The sequence below is a fragment of the Acomys minous genome (assembly GCF_964271855.1).
Source record: "Acomys minous genome assembly, chromosome: 3".
NCBI lineage: Eukaryota > Metazoa > Chordata > Mammalia > Rodentia > Muridae > Acomys > Acomys minous.
The window spans coordinates 36,403,283-36,421,936 of NC_140485.1; the positions used below are offsets into that span (position 1 = coordinate 36,403,283).

The 18,654-nt window shown below is 38.3% G+C and overlaps 2 protein-coding genes across 2 annotated transcripts; both read right to left on the reverse strand.

The window, feature by feature from the left end:
* Positions 1-5,651: 5,651 nt before the first annotated feature.
* Positions 5,652-6,590, reverse strand: LOC311594689 (olfactory receptor 4F6-like; the record flags this gene model as incomplete). Its single annotated transcript, XM_084776589.1, has 1 exon — positions 5,652-6,590. The coding sequence occupies one exon, from the start codon at positions 6,588-6,590 to the stop codon at positions 5,652-5,654; it is 939 nt and encodes a 312-aa protein (XP_084632715.1).
* A 9,430-nt stretch (positions 6,591-16,020) lies between these two features.
* On the reverse strand, positions 16,021-16,959 carry LOC311594688 (olfactory receptor 4F15-like; the record flags this gene model as incomplete). The annotated part of the gene is made up of 1 exon (XM_084776588.1): positions 16,021-16,959. The coding sequence occupies one exon, from the start codon at positions 16,957-16,959 to the stop codon at positions 16,021-16,023; it is 939 nt and encodes a 312-aa protein (XP_084632714.1).
* Positions 16,960-18,654: the final 1,695 nt, after the last annotated feature.

Below are 18,654 nucleotides of genomic sequence, written 5' to 3' on the forward strand. Positions count from 1 at the left end.
GTGCACCACCATGCCCAACCGAAGCATACTTTTTTGGTTGTAAAACATTCAGAGGAAATAACAGGACTACATCTGTCTTTATTGATATTGACAGATAATACTTTCATATGTGTAGAATGTGATACATCCACACACTGTAATGACCTACGTAGCATATTCATCATATCAAACATTTATTATAGCTGTGAAATATACAGCACAATCACATTTTTCCATCCAGAGTACGATATGAGCATTCACTTTAAGGGATATTCTTCTCTTCAACACGTATTATTTTCAGTATTTGCTTCCCATTCTCAAGTCCTTTGCCTCAGTCAAACTTTCTGGTGTTTTAAAAATATGTGCTATTATTTTATGTGTTATAACAATACATGAGCTCTTGTTTTGTACAGATGCACATATGAAATATGTTCTGTATCTCATTTTAATTGTTTTCCCCACCTCTCATTTGTATGAATCTAGTATATTTTGTTTGCAAACACTGGTAGTGTTCCACAGTTGGTATGTACTACTTATGCCCATCAAATTACCCAGATCACTTCCAAATTGGCTTTGTCTTGTTGACAATTTCTTACCTATACATAATGTCTCTTGATTAAATCCATCTCTCTTTTCCTCTTCTCCAATTTCTTGGCCCCTATTCCTTTTGGGCCATTATAAACATGCAAATAATAATACAAACATCAGAAAACTCCCTGCAACTATTATGCACAAATGCAGGGCAGCTCAATTCTTAACATTAGGCTCTCTCTCAAGATGGTGCTGGCCACTGCCTTGCAGGTCACAGAGATGACAAAGTCAGATTTCTCTCCACTCTGACCTGTCCACTCAGGAACATTGTCCACCCAAACCCTTATTAGACTTGAGGCTTGTTAAGGGTGAATGAGGATGACACTGTTCATTTTTCATCAGCATCCTTTTGCAAGCAGCTTCTGCTTCTCCTCCACACTCCAGGGAGTTACATGGGTGAACACACACACACACACACACACACACACACACACACACACACACACACACTCATGCATGCACACACACAATACAAACCCACCCATGCATACCCAATTACACAGATACACATACATAAATACTCACACACATATGAGAGCACCCTCACATAATGCTTGTATACAACAATACCACATACAAACATCCATGCACACCCCCATATCCCCTCCACATGCACGTACACATGCAAATGTCTATACATGCATGCACATACATGCACACAAACATTTGCAAACACCTCCACACCCAAAACCCCACATGGTCATTCATACACATGCATATGTGCACACATACAAATATAGAAGCACACACACACACACACACACACACCCTCACACACCCACACACATACACACAGGCATGCACAGGGCACATACATATGCCCACACATGGACACTTACTCATGTGTGTATTGATTTATGTGTATATAAAGAACTCTATCACCTGGAAATGAGAGAAAATACATGATATTTGTCTTTTATCTTTCTGTGTCTGACTTTTAAAAAATATGATGACACCCACCCCCAGCAATTGATCAATGGCTTTCTGAGAAACTGCAATGTTCACAAATTTCCCAATTCAAAGGAACGTTTCTCTTTGCTCTATGTTTCAGGCACTGGGTTTTTGCCAACTTCCCTTTCCTGGCAGTTCCTCTTTTTAGACTTTATAACAACAGTGTGCCACCTCAGTTTCCTTGATTCCATTCCAAAGCAGCAGCAGCAGCAGCAGCAGCAGCAGCAGCAGCAGCAGCAAAACTCTCTGCATGGACACACACCTGTAGAGATTTTAATCCAGCAACATGGCTACTTTGGATGGAATACAGACATTTGCTTAGCACAGGCTTTTAATCCCCCTGGCTAGAATACAGACCTGCCCTGACTACAAACTTTCAATTTCAAACAATGATGGTTTGTAGGAAGAAGCAACCATGTTTGTGAAAGTGCTGTCTAATTGAGAGGCTGACCAAGTGACGAGTCAGAGAAAGATGTGACAGAATAAGACCTGCTCACTTCTCATGAGAAAGGAGAGAAAATAGAGGTGATTTAAGAGAGAGCGGCACAGAGGGAGAGAAAGAGAAGGAAGTTTTGCCAAGAGAGTTTTACAGAGAAATGCTGAAGAGAGAACAAGCTAGAAACAGGTGAAGGCAGAAAGAGCTAGAGAATGAGAAGGAGCCAGAAGATTAGAACATATTATCAAAGTCAGTGTGAAGTCAAGCAGAGCAATTCAGTCAGAAGCTGAGAAAAGCCAGATTGGGTCAATCAACTTGGAGAGGAGTTTGAGTCAGAACCGCTGAGTTGAACCAGCCAGTAGGAGTTCAGAAAGAACTAGAAAGGGTGAAAGAGTTTATTCAGCAGTAAGTCTTAGAAGATGAAAATATTCTGGCCTAGATAAGATTATAAGGAGGCTAGAAGCTTCCAGGACTAGGCCTAGGTTAGCAGATGGAGGCAGTACGCCTCCGAGGCAAATAAAAATTACTCTTATACACACTTCTGCCTCACTTGTAGATCTTTCTTTAAACTAAGACACTGGTATCACCAGACAGCCCAACTTACCTCCTCTTCCTTCAAGCTTTTAATCTTTCTGATCATTAATTTTTTTTTTAAATTGCTTTTTGAGACAGGGTTTCTCTGTGTAGCCTCGGCTGTCCTGGACTGGATTTGTAGACCGATCTGGCCTAGAGCTCACAGAGATCTGCCTTTGTCTCCCTGAGTGCTGGGATTACAGGTATGTGCCACCATGCCCAGCTTTAATTTTAAGTTTTAATAATTCTGATCCCTTCTCTTTATTTTTCTACCGTTAGATGCAGATCCTAAAAATACCAATTCTGCAATCATAGACTTACTTCTCTTTCAAATAGTTACTTAACATTTGTAACAAAACAACATGTCAGCCGGTCATGGTGGCACACACATTTAATCCCAGCGCCCAGGGAGGCAGAGGCAGGAGGATCTCTGCGAGTTTGAGGCCAGCTACCCAGAGAAACCCTGGCTGGAGAGATGGCTCAGAGGTTAAGAGCACTGGTAACTCTTCCAAATGGTCCTGAATTCAATTTCTAGCAATCACATGCTGGGTCACAACCATCTATAAGGAGATCTGGTGCCCTCTTGTGGCATGCAGACCTACATGCAGGCAAAACACTGTATACATAAATAAATAAATCTTAAAAAAACAAACAAACCCAGCTTTGTTACCTATATGGATCAGGTCAATACACTGATAGAACAAAAAGTAGGTTAGTGAATCTATTCCTCAACTTAATGCCTCAAATCTCACAAGGTTATTTTGAAATTTCTGGTATAGAATTTTGTTTATAGATACAAAATAAGTTTAATTTTAGATACAGTTGTATAGAATTAAAATGTAAGATTATTCTTCACACACATTAGATATATTTCTATTCTAACATGTGGTATTGTACTGATATAATTTAATTATAATAGAAGGTTTACTTCCAATACTTTGAAACTGCTATTGCAGGCTGTTTAGGATAAATAAGTTATACAAGTTAATTGTTACTTGATCAAATCATGGTCATGTGAATTGCTTGTTTACTTTTATAATAAGAATATACATCTTAGGTGTGGCAGGTATATACGATTCTATAGAAAGATAAGGTAGGATAGTTAGATAAGGTCTTCAAAAACCTCAGAGACATGTAGAATACGGCATTTTAAAATGCTTTTATTATTTTAAAGTTTCACTTAAAGAGGCTGATGAGCATCAAGGAACCTCCTTATGGAGATGGCTTCAAATATGGCAAACAAGCCACAGGGCAAAATGTCCTCATTTTTACCACAGTCAGAATTCTGCCTAAAAAGGCTAAGCTTGGATGCAGGCAGAGTCTACGGCCAAACTCTGCCAAGACAGAGTAAGCAAGTCCTCAACAGTTCCTGCCTTACAAATATGTCTTTTGGTTATATTGGGGCCAGAAGGCTGAAGAAGATGCTCCACATTTTAGAGAGTTTCGGGTGAGTATTCAGGTAGAAAACTGTCTCTGTCATCTTCTCATTTGGAAAGCCACTAACCTGTACTCCCAGCATACTCAGGTAATCAAGTTTATTCCTTCTCAAGTCTTTGATGGAGTTGAAGACCAGGTAGCCTAGTTTTACAATGAGGGGTTAATATATTTTTAGATCTAGATAGATGTTTTAAGTTGATAATGATGAGATATGATAGAACTTGATTTACATTTATAATTTTAGAAGCACCAAGATAAGAAAGATGTTTTCTTCAAGGCTGTCAAATACAAATAGCCAAAACACTAAGAATGTAACATTTATATAATTCATGATTGTGTCATGGTTCTTCTTGTTATAGGTAGTTTATTGTATATATGTATAATAATATAAATGTATATGTAAACAATAAAAATGTTAAAAACCCAAACAGAAACAAAACAAAACAACAACAAAAACAAAAAACCAAACCAAATAAAAAAAACCAGCCCCCCCAAACCATACAAATATATCAGGAATTTTGTTTGCTTTTATTTGAGACATAATTGGTTTTTATTTGTGATCCCAGAATTGTATAAAGTGTAAAATGAGTGGTCTGATGATTTTAACAGAGAAAGCTAGTTTCATGAGCAGAAAAACAGACTAAAATATAAATCAAGCAAAAAGAAAAAGTGAATTTGGGAAGAGGATATATTTTCATTATGTTCACTTTACTTTTTCCCCACCTTCTGGTTTTTGTTCTGTTTTGCTTGGGAACAGAACAGCTTAGAAATTGCATTTGACCATGAAAGGCTCTTTAGCACCGTGAGCCCATTCTGGACTCACTGTGTCACTGGGAAGGTGTGTGAAGAAATAGCTTCCCATGAAGGCCACTCAGCATAGTTTTATATCTACTCAACAACTTCATATTAAAACTTATCTTTCCAAAGGAAAAAAAAAGAGGTGAGATTTTTGTTTCTTTATTGGAATTTGAAGAAGCCAGACTAGGAAATAAACAGTTGACAAGCAAGAGGTTGAAGGGACAGAAAATAAATAATCAGAAAAGTAAGAAAAAAAAACCAGATTAAGTAGAAACTACAAGGAAGATTTAAAATGGAAAATAATCTAAATATTAGAAAATACAAATAGATAAAAATTACATAGTGATTTTTTTCATGTACTGATTTTTACAGATAGTTTCCTTAATATTTTTCATTATTGCATTCATCACTATACACAAGTGGCATCATTGATGAAGGATGAAATATACAAACTTTAGTTTTCAAATATATATGCTTTTATTAAGATATATATTTTTATTTTATGCATATTAATGATTTTCCTGCAATATGTATGTGTCCTACATGCATGTTGGTTCTGGAAGAGTCCAGAAGAGGTGATTTGATCCATTTAAACTGGAATTACAAATAGTTATGAGCCTCCATGTGGGTGCTGGTCCTTCCTAAGAACAAACTTTGGTCCTTTCTAAGAACACAAAGTATTCTAACTACCGAGCTGTCTCTGTTCCATCAAGTTTCTTACAGAAACTATTAAGTAGTTTGTGTTTCACTTTGGTTTTGAGGAAGCAAGCAGAAGCATATCATATATTAGCACATGGAACATTCTAGATAAATGTAACACAATATGCATAACAACAGCCTCCTGAAGTTCTAGTATGATTTGTGTGCCCATATATCTTCAATATACTTAAGAAATTTTATTGTAATTAATAAACTGACTGCATACTCTTTTCATTGCTACCTTCATCTCTTTATTCCTAAGTGTATATATGACTGGATTTAGAAAAGGAGTAATTACTGCATCAAAGATGGCAAGAAATTTATCCAGATGTGATGTTGGAAATGGCCACATGTAGAAAAAGATTAAGGGTCCAAAGAACAAAACTACCACCATGACATGAGCTGACAGAGTAGAAAGGGCCTTACCTAAACTGCCCAATGATTTCTTTTGAACTGTCACCAAAATAAATATGTAAGAGATGATCAGAATTAAAAAGGAGGCCACAGAAATGAACCCACTGTTGGCAGTAACCATAAATCCCAATGTGTATGTGTCCACACAAGCAAGTTTAATAAACCGAGGAAGGTCACAGAAGAAGCTATCTAATTCGTTAGGGCCACAGAAGGGCAAGTCTACCACAAAAACCAACTGAGTCACTGAGTGTATGAAGCCAACAATCCAAGAAGCAACCAAGATCAAAATGCACTTTTGTGGACTCATGATGGTCATGTAGTGCAGGGGCTTACATATGGCCACATATCGGTCAAAAGCCATGGCTATGAGCAACAGCATCTCAGTGCCCCCAACCGCATGGATAAAGAAGATCTGAGTGATACAGCCCTCAAAAGAGATAGTTTTGTGCCTTCTGAAAAGGTCATAAATCATCTTTGGTGTCGTCGAAGAGCAAAAAATCAAGTCAATGATAGAAAGATTGCCTAATAGGAAGTACATAGGGGACTGTAACTGGGGGTCTGAAGTTACGGTTAGCACGATGAGAAAATTTCCCAACAGACTTGCCACGTAGAACACACAGGAGAAGAGGAAGAGGAGTAGCTGGGTCGTCCATGAGTTGGAGAGTCCCAGGAACACAAACTCAGACACCACAGAGCGGTTTGCTTCACCCATTGCCTCTGGCAGCTGTGACAACCCTCATGCTACCTGAAATAGAATAACGAGAAATTCTGATTGAGGACAGCAGTATTCATTTGACAAAGTCACGTGAAAGGCTAACATGGCTACGGAGGTAGTTTACGTAAAACAACAATTATTTGTCTGTTGTGGAATGCTGAGAGCAGGAGAAATAGGCGTCTTCAGGGGGAAGTCCCTCAGTTGGTGTCAGTGAGAAGACTATTCAGTCAGCATGAAATCACACGTGCGCGCGCATGCGCACACGCACACACACACACACACGCACACGCACGCACACACACACACACACACACACCCCCATTTTATGGATTGGGCATGTTGTATTTAAGAACATATACACACATATATGTACGTATAAGTGTATTTATGTAGCAAAAATTACAAGGAAAAAAAGCTACGAATTTGAGACAAAGCATGACGGAATACATAGAAGAGGTTGTAGGAAAGAAATGATCAAATGATGTAATTAAAATTTCAAAACATAGAAAAGTGCTTCTTCCAGGCCAAATAAACACAATTCATATTCCTCTGATAGATCTGCTTGTCCAAAATAGGCCAAAAAATGTAACTCTTTCATTTACTTGGATTAAACATATTTGTTATGTTTTAAAATATAATTTTTATAGGCATATCTTCCAGATGGCTCCGAGCCAAAAAGCTTTCGGATGTTAAATGTGAAAGTCTTAAATGACTGTGGTTTTTATAATTTGTGAATTCCATAATATATTAATACTATATATATATATATATATATATGATCACAGTAAAATGCTTGTATACATATTGTGTATGTCCAGAGATGACTACCTTTTTCTCTGTAAACTAAGATTTCATGGTGACAAATAAGGGCAGAAGATGCAGGTTTATAGCACTCAGTGTGTGTTTTGGAGAAATTCAGAAAACCATGGATACTGTGGAACAGATTCTGACTGATGCTCAGTGGAGAAAGAAAAAAAAAAAAGAAAAAAGAAAAAAGGAAATTACCAATGAAAGAGGCAAACAGAATGAGCTCAGTGTGTTATACAATCCTCACGAAGAGCAAGTGACAGCCAACACCTCAGGGGATGTGGCAAAGATTCTTAAGCTCATTCACAATTAAATTAAATCCGCACCAAAATATCAACACAATAACTTTTCTTTTTAGTTAGATAGGAACTTGAACATTTGACAAAAGTCAAGGTTTGCGAGTGGATGGAGAAGCAGGCAGGATCACACCTGATGGCAGAACAATGAAGTGGTTAAGTTTGAAATGCCTTCTGTGTTTTTACATAGTTATTCACTCTTTCTACATCCAAGATTAAAAATATTTGAGTACATTCATGTGAATAGGTGGACAAGGAAAGAGCATTTCTTTGTTATTTTGGTTAAGGCACTGTTTTAAGTTCAGTGGCTTGAAAATGGCTTCATTATAAGTTGGCAAATGTTTAAAAGTGGAAAAGTTACTGTAGTTTGTAAAAAATCTGGAAATCCAGTGTGGTCTTTGCTCAGGACTGTCAATGCTTTGCCTATACTTTGACTCAATTCCACAGGGTTCAACTTTTCTGTTTGTTCTCACAGAATGGTTATTTTTTTTTACTTTATTAATTTATTCTTGTTACATCTCAATGGTTATCCCATCCCTTGTATCCTCCCATTCTTCCCTCCCTCCCATTTTCCCCTTATTCCCCTCCCTTATGACTGTGACTAAGGGAGATTACCTCCCCCTGTATATGTTCATAGGGTATCAAGTCTCTTCTTGGTAACCTGCTGTCCTTCCTCTGATTGCCACCAGGTCTCCCCCTCCAGGGGACATGGTCAAAGGTGGTTATTTTTATAACAGAAGGTAGAATAGTGGTTCAAATCTGATCTACCAGCAAATCCAGATTGAAATAATATAGGCATGAATACAGCTTGTTAGTGAGGATACAGATCTTAGTTCCACTGTGTCTTTCCAGTGTCCTAAATCTCTGAACTCTGCTCATCACAAAGCAAAACTCTGCTTACACTTCCACTGCTAAGAGTGAAATGTACCAGCAGGGCATGCCTCAGAGACCCTCTATGAAGCGACACATTCCCTTCTGTGCTCAGGGATGCTTATTTTTTCCAACATAAACAGAAAATGAACTTTGAATCACCAGAATTTACTGTTGATGAAACAATCTGATAATCCTAGAGTTTTTTGTTAAAATTGCAAATCAACATCTGAACTTGTTTAGGAAAAGACTGGCTATTCTCTGCTTGATAACCCCCTCTCAATTACTAACAAAGCTGAATGAAATTAGAGTTTCTGCATAGTGCTGAAAATTTCCCGGAAAGAGTTCAACATGATCATCACACATTTTCCCACTGTTCCTTTTTTTTCCTGAGATGAACAGAATGTTGAGGTCATCATTCACTGTGCTAAAAAATTGTCTGGAGGGGCCACTAAAGCTGCATGCTTCCAAATGAGAGCCCTCAGTCCTCCAGAACAGACCTGGAGGCTTCTATCACTCCAATGAAACTTTGCTAGAGTGCTGTGACGTTCTTTTAATCACGACCTCTAGCCCCAGGGTTTCTCTGTGTAGCCCAGGCTGGCTGTCCTAGGCTCACTTTGTAGACCAGGCTGGCCACAAACTCAGATATGCACCTGCCTCCGCTTCCCAAGTGCTGGGATTAAAGGTTTGTACCCCCACCATCGCCTGGCTACTTTCTTTTAATTCTAAAGTAAGGAAACAAAGGTCCAGGAAGGATGTCTCTTCTCAAGCCGCAGAGCAAGCTGTTGGTAAATCTGGAGCAAGCATGTTTGGCTCTTAGCCCCAATAGTATGTGTTACTTTCATTCCTGATTTGACACTTACACAATATGAGCTAGTTTCTTTTTATTTGTTTTTTTTGAGACGGGGTTTCTCTGTGTAGCCTTGGCTGTCCTAGACTCACTTTGTAGACCAGACTGGCCTCGAACTCACAGCGATCTGCCTGCCCCTGCCTCCCGAGAGCTGTGATTAAATGCGTGCACCACCATGCCCATCGAGCAAGGGTCTTAACAGCATATTGTACACCTATAAATATGGCATTTATATTTACAATTCTGCCCAACAACTAGTATATATGGCACCTAATTTCTTTACTATTGTCCAAAATTATTACTATGTTCTCTACTTAGCCCTACTTTCACTCTTACTTTATTCCTTTTGTGGATGCACGTGTAAGACTTCCATACAGGGGCACTTCAGTAAACTTCAGCATGCTGAACATGTTGTGACTTTGGTCATCCCTCTGAATTGTCCAGGTTGAATTTGTTTCTTCTGGTTGATTAGATTCTTCCTTTGCTCCGTGTGCTTCCACTTGAAATTCTTATTTTTCTTCAAAGACAGTTTCAATTAGTGGGATAGAAAAGGGGTACAAAGAAGGGCTGGCTGGCTGGCTCAAAAAGAGTGAAGTACAATGCGCGCGCGCACACACACACACACACACACACACACCCACACACACACACACACACACACACACACACACACACCCTCCCCTACATGCTCACCCCCGTATGAGACTCACTATTTTGCATGCTAACTAGAGAGAATCATGAAAAGGCAACTTCTATCCATCTAATCTACCTGGATTAGTGTTGAACTGGTGACAAGTTCGACAACAGGAACCTGCTGAGCTCTAGCCTGTGCCATGGCCTGGCGTTAAAAAGTTAAGGGAAAGGCAGCTAATTAGCAGCACTGTAAGGTTACTTCAGTGCGGCCATTGAATTCTGGGATTGCCATTTGAGTACAGCTGGCCAAGGGAATTGTTTCCAAGGACCACAGAAATTTGGCTAGAACTAAGGGGAAATGTGGCAATGAGTCAATTGAGGAGAAAGAAGGGAAACTAGGGATTTAATGTTTGTGACTGTAATATAATATTACATATTTAAATCCCTTGGCTCTGTTGTTTTCTTATTTATAAGAAAATAAACTCCATAAGATTGAAAATATATACCTTGAAAAAGTAAAAGTGAAATATATCATTTTCACAATAAGGTAGGAATGGAGAGATAAAAGAAATAAAATGTCCTTTAGTGTTTACTCCAGTATTTTATCCATCTCCCATGATGAGGGCTGAACAAATTAGAGGTGATAATATGTACAGCTGTCTGGTAAACACTGAGATAGTTTGTTATTGATTATGTGATATGGAGAGAAAAACAGAAGTCAGTAATAACATCTTAAACTCAGGAACTCAAGGAGCTATTGAAATGAATAAAAGACAATTCACTTACAGTTTGACATTTCATAGAATAAGATTTTCTTTCCTAAAAAATTTAACAGAACCTAAAGTTTATAGGTAATATGTGTAACTTTTCCTAAAAACTTTATAGTAAGGGCCATTTGTAAATTATAATTATACGGTATATCATTTTCCATTGGCGATTACACAGTGCCTTAAATTAATAATAGTTTAGCTGTGCAGAAGTCTAAAACTCAGGTGAAGAAGCCAAGTAGTTTTTCTAATCTCAACTGGAATTCTTCAGAAGGATAGGCCGTCTAACTGACTGGATTTGGAAAGGCTTATGTGGCCTCACTCCCATGCCTGGAGCCTTGGAGACCTGTAGTTTAGGCACTTCTCTGAAAACAGTCAGTGGTCATTAGTCTTGACAAAGTTTGTTAGCTCCTGATTGTTGATCAAGAAATCCCAATCACATGCTGCAAAGCACTCTAATTTTTTTTGGAATTCATGAAACAAAAGCTTTGCTATACCCCACTGGTGAAAGCAACCTTAGGCATCAAGCCAGCTTTAAGACTGGAGAAATGAATTCCACCTGTTGGCAGGAAGATTTACACACTATTTTTCATCAACCAGAGATTTTGTGACTAGTCATTGAGGTTTGTATTGATTAGCCAAGACTCCATTAGAATGAAAACACACATTCCCTGACCTCCTTATCATTTGATAAATGGTCTCACTATGTAGGCCAAGCTAGCCTTGAGTTTGTGATTCCCCTGTTGTAGCCTCCTGGGTTCTGGTGTTATACGTTGGTGTTACACCAGTTTGTTCAATGTGATGTGTGTGTCTCCACTGTTCTGAGATGGAATCACTACAGTTTCTGATCAAACGAATGTCAACTCTCTTCCATGTCTTTTCTCTTATATGCAGCAGGTTTGTAATAAACTTATAAACATTTTCCTTTCTTTCTTTCTTTCTTTCTTTCTTTCTTTCTTTCTTTCTTCCTTCCTTCCTTTCTTCCTTCCTTCCTTTCTTCCTTTCTTTTTTATTTATGCATTTTGTCTCTGTTTTTCCTTACTCTGTGTGATTGTGTGCTCTTGCTATAGTCTGCTCTGGAGCTGAGAGGACAACTTGAGGGAGACAATGTGGGTTTTTCCTTCCACAATTTGAGTTTGGGGTATTAGCCTCATATTGTTAAGTTTGGTGACAAGTGCCTTTCTATCAGCTAACCCATTTTACTGTCCTTTAAAATATCTTCTCAAGGAGCTTAAATTTTGACGCTACAAAAATAGCTTTATTTGGTCACATGGCCTTCTAGAGTCTTGTGTACCTTGTGCTGAAGAGGCTTCTAATCTTTAAGTAAATTTCAGAAACATAAAAGGTGAAACACAGCCTAGTTAGTGAAATTGAAGGGAGACTCCTCAGAATACCATAGCAAGAAAATCCTCAACATCAATAAATCAGATTATGTATACAAACATATATCATCTATGTATGTATATATGTATGTATGCATGCATGTATGTATGTATGTATGTATGTACATATGTATGTATATATAGTCTCTGATTGAGGTATTCAGTGAATGGAAGCTTGGAAGATAAAGACTAAAACCTTTTTTAATCCAAAAGATAACAACAGAAAAGACCACCTTAAAGCAACAATGGTATCAAGAAAGTCATATAGCTTGGTCTCTACTTACATGGCTATAAATCAATGTATGTTTCTGTGCAGGCTGGAAATGGCAAGGCTGAGATACAGTGCAGAAGGTGTAACGATCCTGCCTTAACTAAAATCTATACATCAATTCTTTCCTAATTGCTTCGTTTAAAAAACTTTTCAGCTTTCTGTAGATGAACTTTATTTGTGTTACTATTTTGAATGTGTCTTTGTGATTCCAGTTATATTACTGAAGTATTTTATTTCAATGATGAGAGTTTTATGACATGTTAGTAAATGCAGATTCAGTCTTCAAGAACTACTCTCTGCTGTTACATGCTGATGAGACTCAATCCCCTTTTCTCCTATGAAGGCTGAGCTTGGTTCCCAGAATCCATTCTGTAGAGTATTTCAGCTTTATGCTCTCAGCAATTTTGAGGATACACTATATAATTAGGAGCTAAGGTCACTATGCCACAGATTCGAACTCCAGGACACATTAATTTTCCAATTCAATGTTCAAGACACATTTCGTCTTCTTTCCTGAATAAGACTTTCAAGACTGTTGCTTGGGCCAAGCATGGTGGTGCATGCCTGTAATCCCAGCACCCAGGAGGCAGAAGCAGCTGGATCTCTGTGAGTTCAAGGCCATCCTGGTCTACAAAGTGAGTTCAGGACAGCCAGAACACAGAGATATCCTGTCTTGAAAAGAAAAAAGAAAAAAACAAAACAAAAACAAACAAACAAACAAACATAAGACTTCTATTTGTTTATATCTTTACATCAACAACTTACTATAGATGTAGTCATAAATGCATAGGTATTTACAGGGAAGCAGGAATAAACATCTATTACATGTCATTTATGTGTTGTACTACCATAATTTGTTTTTACAATCCTTTCTTCTGTTAGATGGTGACTGTCTAGAAATCTGTAATTGTGCATTATTCATCTTATCACCCCAGTGGCACATAGTGGTTATTCTCAATATTGGTTGCATATAGGTAATTGATCTGGTTTTTAATTTCTCTGCCTTAGAGTAAGAATGGGCTAAGCAGAGGCTTCCAGTGTAGGGTGATTCAACAACACTTAAAAAAATTTATAGGTCTTTAAATTAAAATAGCTATTTAAAAATATATACAAAACTTAGTTCAGCAAGGATTAATGGTATACACTAACTCCAAAACTGAACGAAATGATCCAGTAGAATGAGATGCCTTTCACCATCAGCAGGGAAAGAAGAAAGAGACTGAGGGAGCCAGAGGAGGTGGGAAATCTCCATCCAGATAGGATTCCTCATGGTCCTCTGGGTGCTCTAGAACAGAGTCCAGATCCCACCCCTACAGAATCCAAAAGCCCAAGGCCACCACCAAATGCTGGGGAGAAAATGGGAGCGGATTTGCTTCTGTTGTGGGGAGGCGATTGGGTGTGGGAAACAGGAAAGCAGATTGCAGGCACGTGAGTACAGCCACTTGGCCAGTAGGCACCAAATGTTGTCAAGAGACAGACAAAGAGCTTTTGAGTGATGTAAGCATTCGCCCCACCTTCTGGATTCATGGGGTGGGGGTAAATATGCTCCACTGCAAACAGAGACCTGACCAATTAACAACTGTGCTTGGCAGTCATTGTTTTTCTCCACCTGCTAATCAAGCACTAGTTAAAACCGTCCAATCTGAAACAAAAAACACAAACTCAGGATCTATGATAATGAAAAACTCCAAGAAATGTCCCCTCAGGCTTCAATATTTTTTTCAAATGACATGACTCTGTCATGGAATAAAGATAGCCCAACAATAGATGGTTCGCTGTTCTTCATTTATGTATAACTGTGTTTGGACTGATGAAGACTATAAATTATTTTTCACTATAAAATTTATTGCTCAGGCTTATTCCCTTTGAATAGTAAATAAGTAAATATTGATAAGATATTAAAATGACAGAATATAAATCCAAACCCAAATAGCATATTTTATTGAGTTAATATTTGTTTATTGTTTTTTAGGGCTATGGGAAGATATAAAATGTGTTTAGAATTTATAAGGTCAGGTGAGGGGACTTCCTTTCCTGGAGTCTCTTTTGATTCAAAGCAGGGCTGCTTGGCTTTACAGCATATAGATCAACACATTGCCAGCTGGTGGTTTTTTTTTTTTTGTGTGTGTGTGTGTCTTAGTTTCTAGTCTATAATAGGAGAATGAAAACATTACTTACTAGTTTTTTTTTTAGAATTGAATCAATGCAGATATACAACTTGAAATGTTATATACATATAATAATTGTTGGAGGTTGTCAAGAAGGGACCTGTGGGTGGTTGCAGGTGGAGGGTCCTGGTGGAAGCCAGAAATTGGCTGCTGGGCAGGCATGAGTGCCCAGAGTAATCAGGGTCACTAGTTGTGGGACCTGGGCTACATATGGAGGGTTATGGAAAAGCTGTGATCAGGGACACTCACTAAGTTAGACTCTGGACGAGGACCTGGGCTACATATGGAGGGTTACGGAAAAGCTGTGATCAAGGACACTCACTAAGTTAGGCTCTGGACGAGGACTTGGGTAATCAGTGGTGTGATTTAATAATTTCAAACAAGATTCATGTCAGATGATCACCGGTCTTCTTGCCTTTAGAGTTTCATTTACTAGCCTGTTTGAAACTGTCACAGCTTTCACTACATCAGCATTCTCACAGGAGTTTTAGGGCCTATTCATTGTTTTAATTCTGCTGCAGCAGCAACACTTGCCTCTCCCGTGTGTCATTTTTACCACCACCACCAAACTGTTTATTGAACACTTGTCAAAACAGGGAAATATAAAGCAAAAAGGAGCTATGCTCATCTTCAACAGTCAATTGCCTTACACATTTTCTGTTTGGCCCCCTCCTGGAGGCATAAGAACACTTGAATTGGTAGATTGAGGAGAAAATTAACTTGGTTTGAGGTATTTTTACATAGTAATTATAAAGGGTCAAATAGAAAATACTCCTTAATCTATTTTGAAAAAAATCATCAAGGCTAAATACTGTACAGAGTTATCATGGCTATTCAATACTTTATTTGAAGCACCCAGGATAGGATCTGAGGCAAAAACTCCAATTCTAACTAACTCCCCTTATTAACGTTGATTAAGGTGCTGGAGACAATAACTTGGTAAATTCCTAAATGTAACGTGGTACACAAAGTATTTAACAGAGAGTTGATATTACTGATTTCATTTTTCTCACTGTTACTGAAGTTGCATGAGCCGACAAAATGGGGAGGGCCTTGGATATGCCACTGGAAGAGTGTTTCCTGACAGTCACCAGAATGAAGAAGTAGAAAATGGCCCTTATGAAGAAGAAGCCCACAGCGATGAGGCCACTGTTGGCTGTGGCCATGAACTCCAATTTATTGGTCTCTGTGCAAGCAAGTGTAGTTGCATTTTTACTGCTTTTGAAAACAAGCGAGAAAACCTACCCTATCTTTAAAAGCCTAAAAATAAAGTATGAGCTAAAAATTTAATCTTACTGATAATTTTCTCAATACTTTATTTGCTTATATCTTGACAGAATTAAAATTTCATATCTTTAAAATTCAAATATTAAAAAAAAGCATCTAAGATACCTTCCTGTAATTCACAAGCTGGTAGCAGAGTTTCCTCATTGCTGCTTTCATCTCCTTGTTCCTGAATGTGTAGATGACTGGGTTCAGAAAAGGAGTGAGGACGGCATCAAAGATAGCAAGGAATTTGTCCAAGTGTGATGAAGGAAAAGGCCAGGTATAGAAGAAGATTAATGGTCCAAAGAACAAAACCACCACAGTCACATGAGCTGACAAAGTGGAGAGGGCCTTGGATATGCCACCTGAAGAGTGTTTCCTGACAGTCACCAAAATGAAGATGTAGGAAATGATCAGTATGAAGAAGGAGCCCACAGAGATGAGGCCACTGTTGGCTGTGACCATGAACTCCAATTTATTGGTTTCTGTGCAGGCAAGTTTAATAAGCTGTGGGAGATCACAGTAAAAGCTGTCTAAAATATTAGGTCCACAGAAGGGCAAGCCTACAACAAAAGCAAGTTGTGCCACTGAGTGGATTACTCCAAGGATCCAGGCTACTGCCAAAATTAAAATGCATATTTGTGGTCTCATGATGGTCAAGTAGTGGAGAGGTTTACATATGGCTACGTATCTGTCAAAGGCCATGGCTATGAGCAGCACCATTTCTGTGCCCCCAATAGCGTGAATGAAGAAGATCTGAGTTATACAACCTCCGAATGAGATGGCTTTGTGCTTTCTAAAAAGGTCATAAATCATCTTGGGTGCTGCTATAGAGCAAACTCCCAGGTCAAGAAATGAGAGATTGGCCAGCAGGAAGTACATGAGGGAGTGCAGGGTGGAGTCAGCAGTCACAGAGAACACAATAAGGAGGTTCCCCGTCAGACTTGCCATGTAGAACACAGATGAAAAGAGGAATAGCAGCAGCTGGATACCCCATATATTGGAGAGTCCCAGGAACACAAACTCAGACACAACAGAGTGATTGGCTCCACCCATTGCTGTGGAGAACAGAGTTGTATATTTTAAAAAAATCCTGGAAAAGGCAGAGAAGAGAAAAACTCCCAATGCACTGAGCCACTGTGTCTAACTTCCTCTATTCCCCAACATTATCCAAAGAAAGACTGGGGAATCTTTATAGACAAGTACTAGAGAAGAATAAAGGATTGGCCTGAAGAAAGGCTACAAGAAGACTAAAATTCATCGGAAATAACACACGTGGGATAAAGGAAAAGAATAGCATGCCCCTGAAATCTATGCCCGAGTTTATTGCTCCTGCCCGCGATGTTCCCCAAATACCACAAACTTTCTGTTGACTCCATTTATTCTTACCTCTTTGATTGCCCCAATTAGCAGAGCGGTGTAGTAGTATTACTCTCATTAATATATCCCATCAATCTTATGTCAAACCACATTCACTTTTCCATATAGATGGAGAAGATGATGTAGTAGCTCTAATAGTATCCGACTTTATAGCAGTCCAGGGAGAACAAAGGGTTACAAGCCTGTGTTGTAGAAGCACCAGAGGGAGGCCAAGGTCAGAAATGATCCGTAGGATGCAGGAAAAGCAGAGGTTATATGAATAAAATATAAAATTTTTATATATGAATAAAATATATAAAATTTGATTTTTGATTTTCTAGTAAGGGTTATTAAAATTTCTAAGTGATTGCTATTTGAAGATCATTTCCACACTGTTTTATCTTTTCATATTTCATTTCATGGTGGAATGAACACTGCATTTGGAGTCAGAAAGATATTGACAGGACCCAGTCTCAAGTCTTTATGGACTCAAGGAAGATTTTTCTTCTTTCTTTTTCTCACTTCACTCATTGCTTGTATCCCTTTCATTGTGTATAATATTAATGATAAATAATCCTTCTTGGTTATTTCATAATATAATACTAGTTTGCTATGCAGTGAAGCTCTTCATAATGATGGTGTTAACTTCTCCTATATCCACTTTCTTGCCCCTTGTTTATATTTCATATTCTATAGAATTAATCTACTTCTCATTCCTTTTGCTATGCAATTAGAATGTCATTAAAATTTAGTGTGTAGTTTATCATAATCATTTGTGATCAATGAACAAATGCTTACTAGATATCTGCCATATCCAATGGACACTAAATTTATTGAAGTAATAATACGTTCAGTACCCTTAAGTCTTCTATCTTAGCACACACAATGTAAGTAACAGTAAAAATCTACCTTGTAAGATCACCAAACAAGTGTCATGTTTATGTAACCTTTTTGAAGTAGGAAAGTCACCTGTGAATCTGATGAGGTTGCGGTCTGAAGGAAATCAGAGCCTGGGCTGCAGTTAAGAGATGGATCTTGTTTTTTTTCCTTTCAAAGCAACTCAGATTTGATCTTCACGATTTTCTGACGCAGGCAAAGAATCTTTCCAGAAGTCCATGGTTGATGAGCTCCATATGACAGTGTTAGCCCAACCCCAAACAAACCAGCAACAACTATGTACATGGCACCATGCTTTTTTCCATACACTCTCTTGCCTGATACTTGTAACTACTACAGGAACTGATGTTATTGCTCCCTTCATTGTTAGAAACTAAAACCATGGGACTAGAAGTAACTTTTCTGAACAGTGAGTTGTAGAAATCATGACTGTCTTATTGGCTTCTCCAAAATGTACAGGAGACTTGGCCCTTTCCTCATGACTCTTCAAAGGTG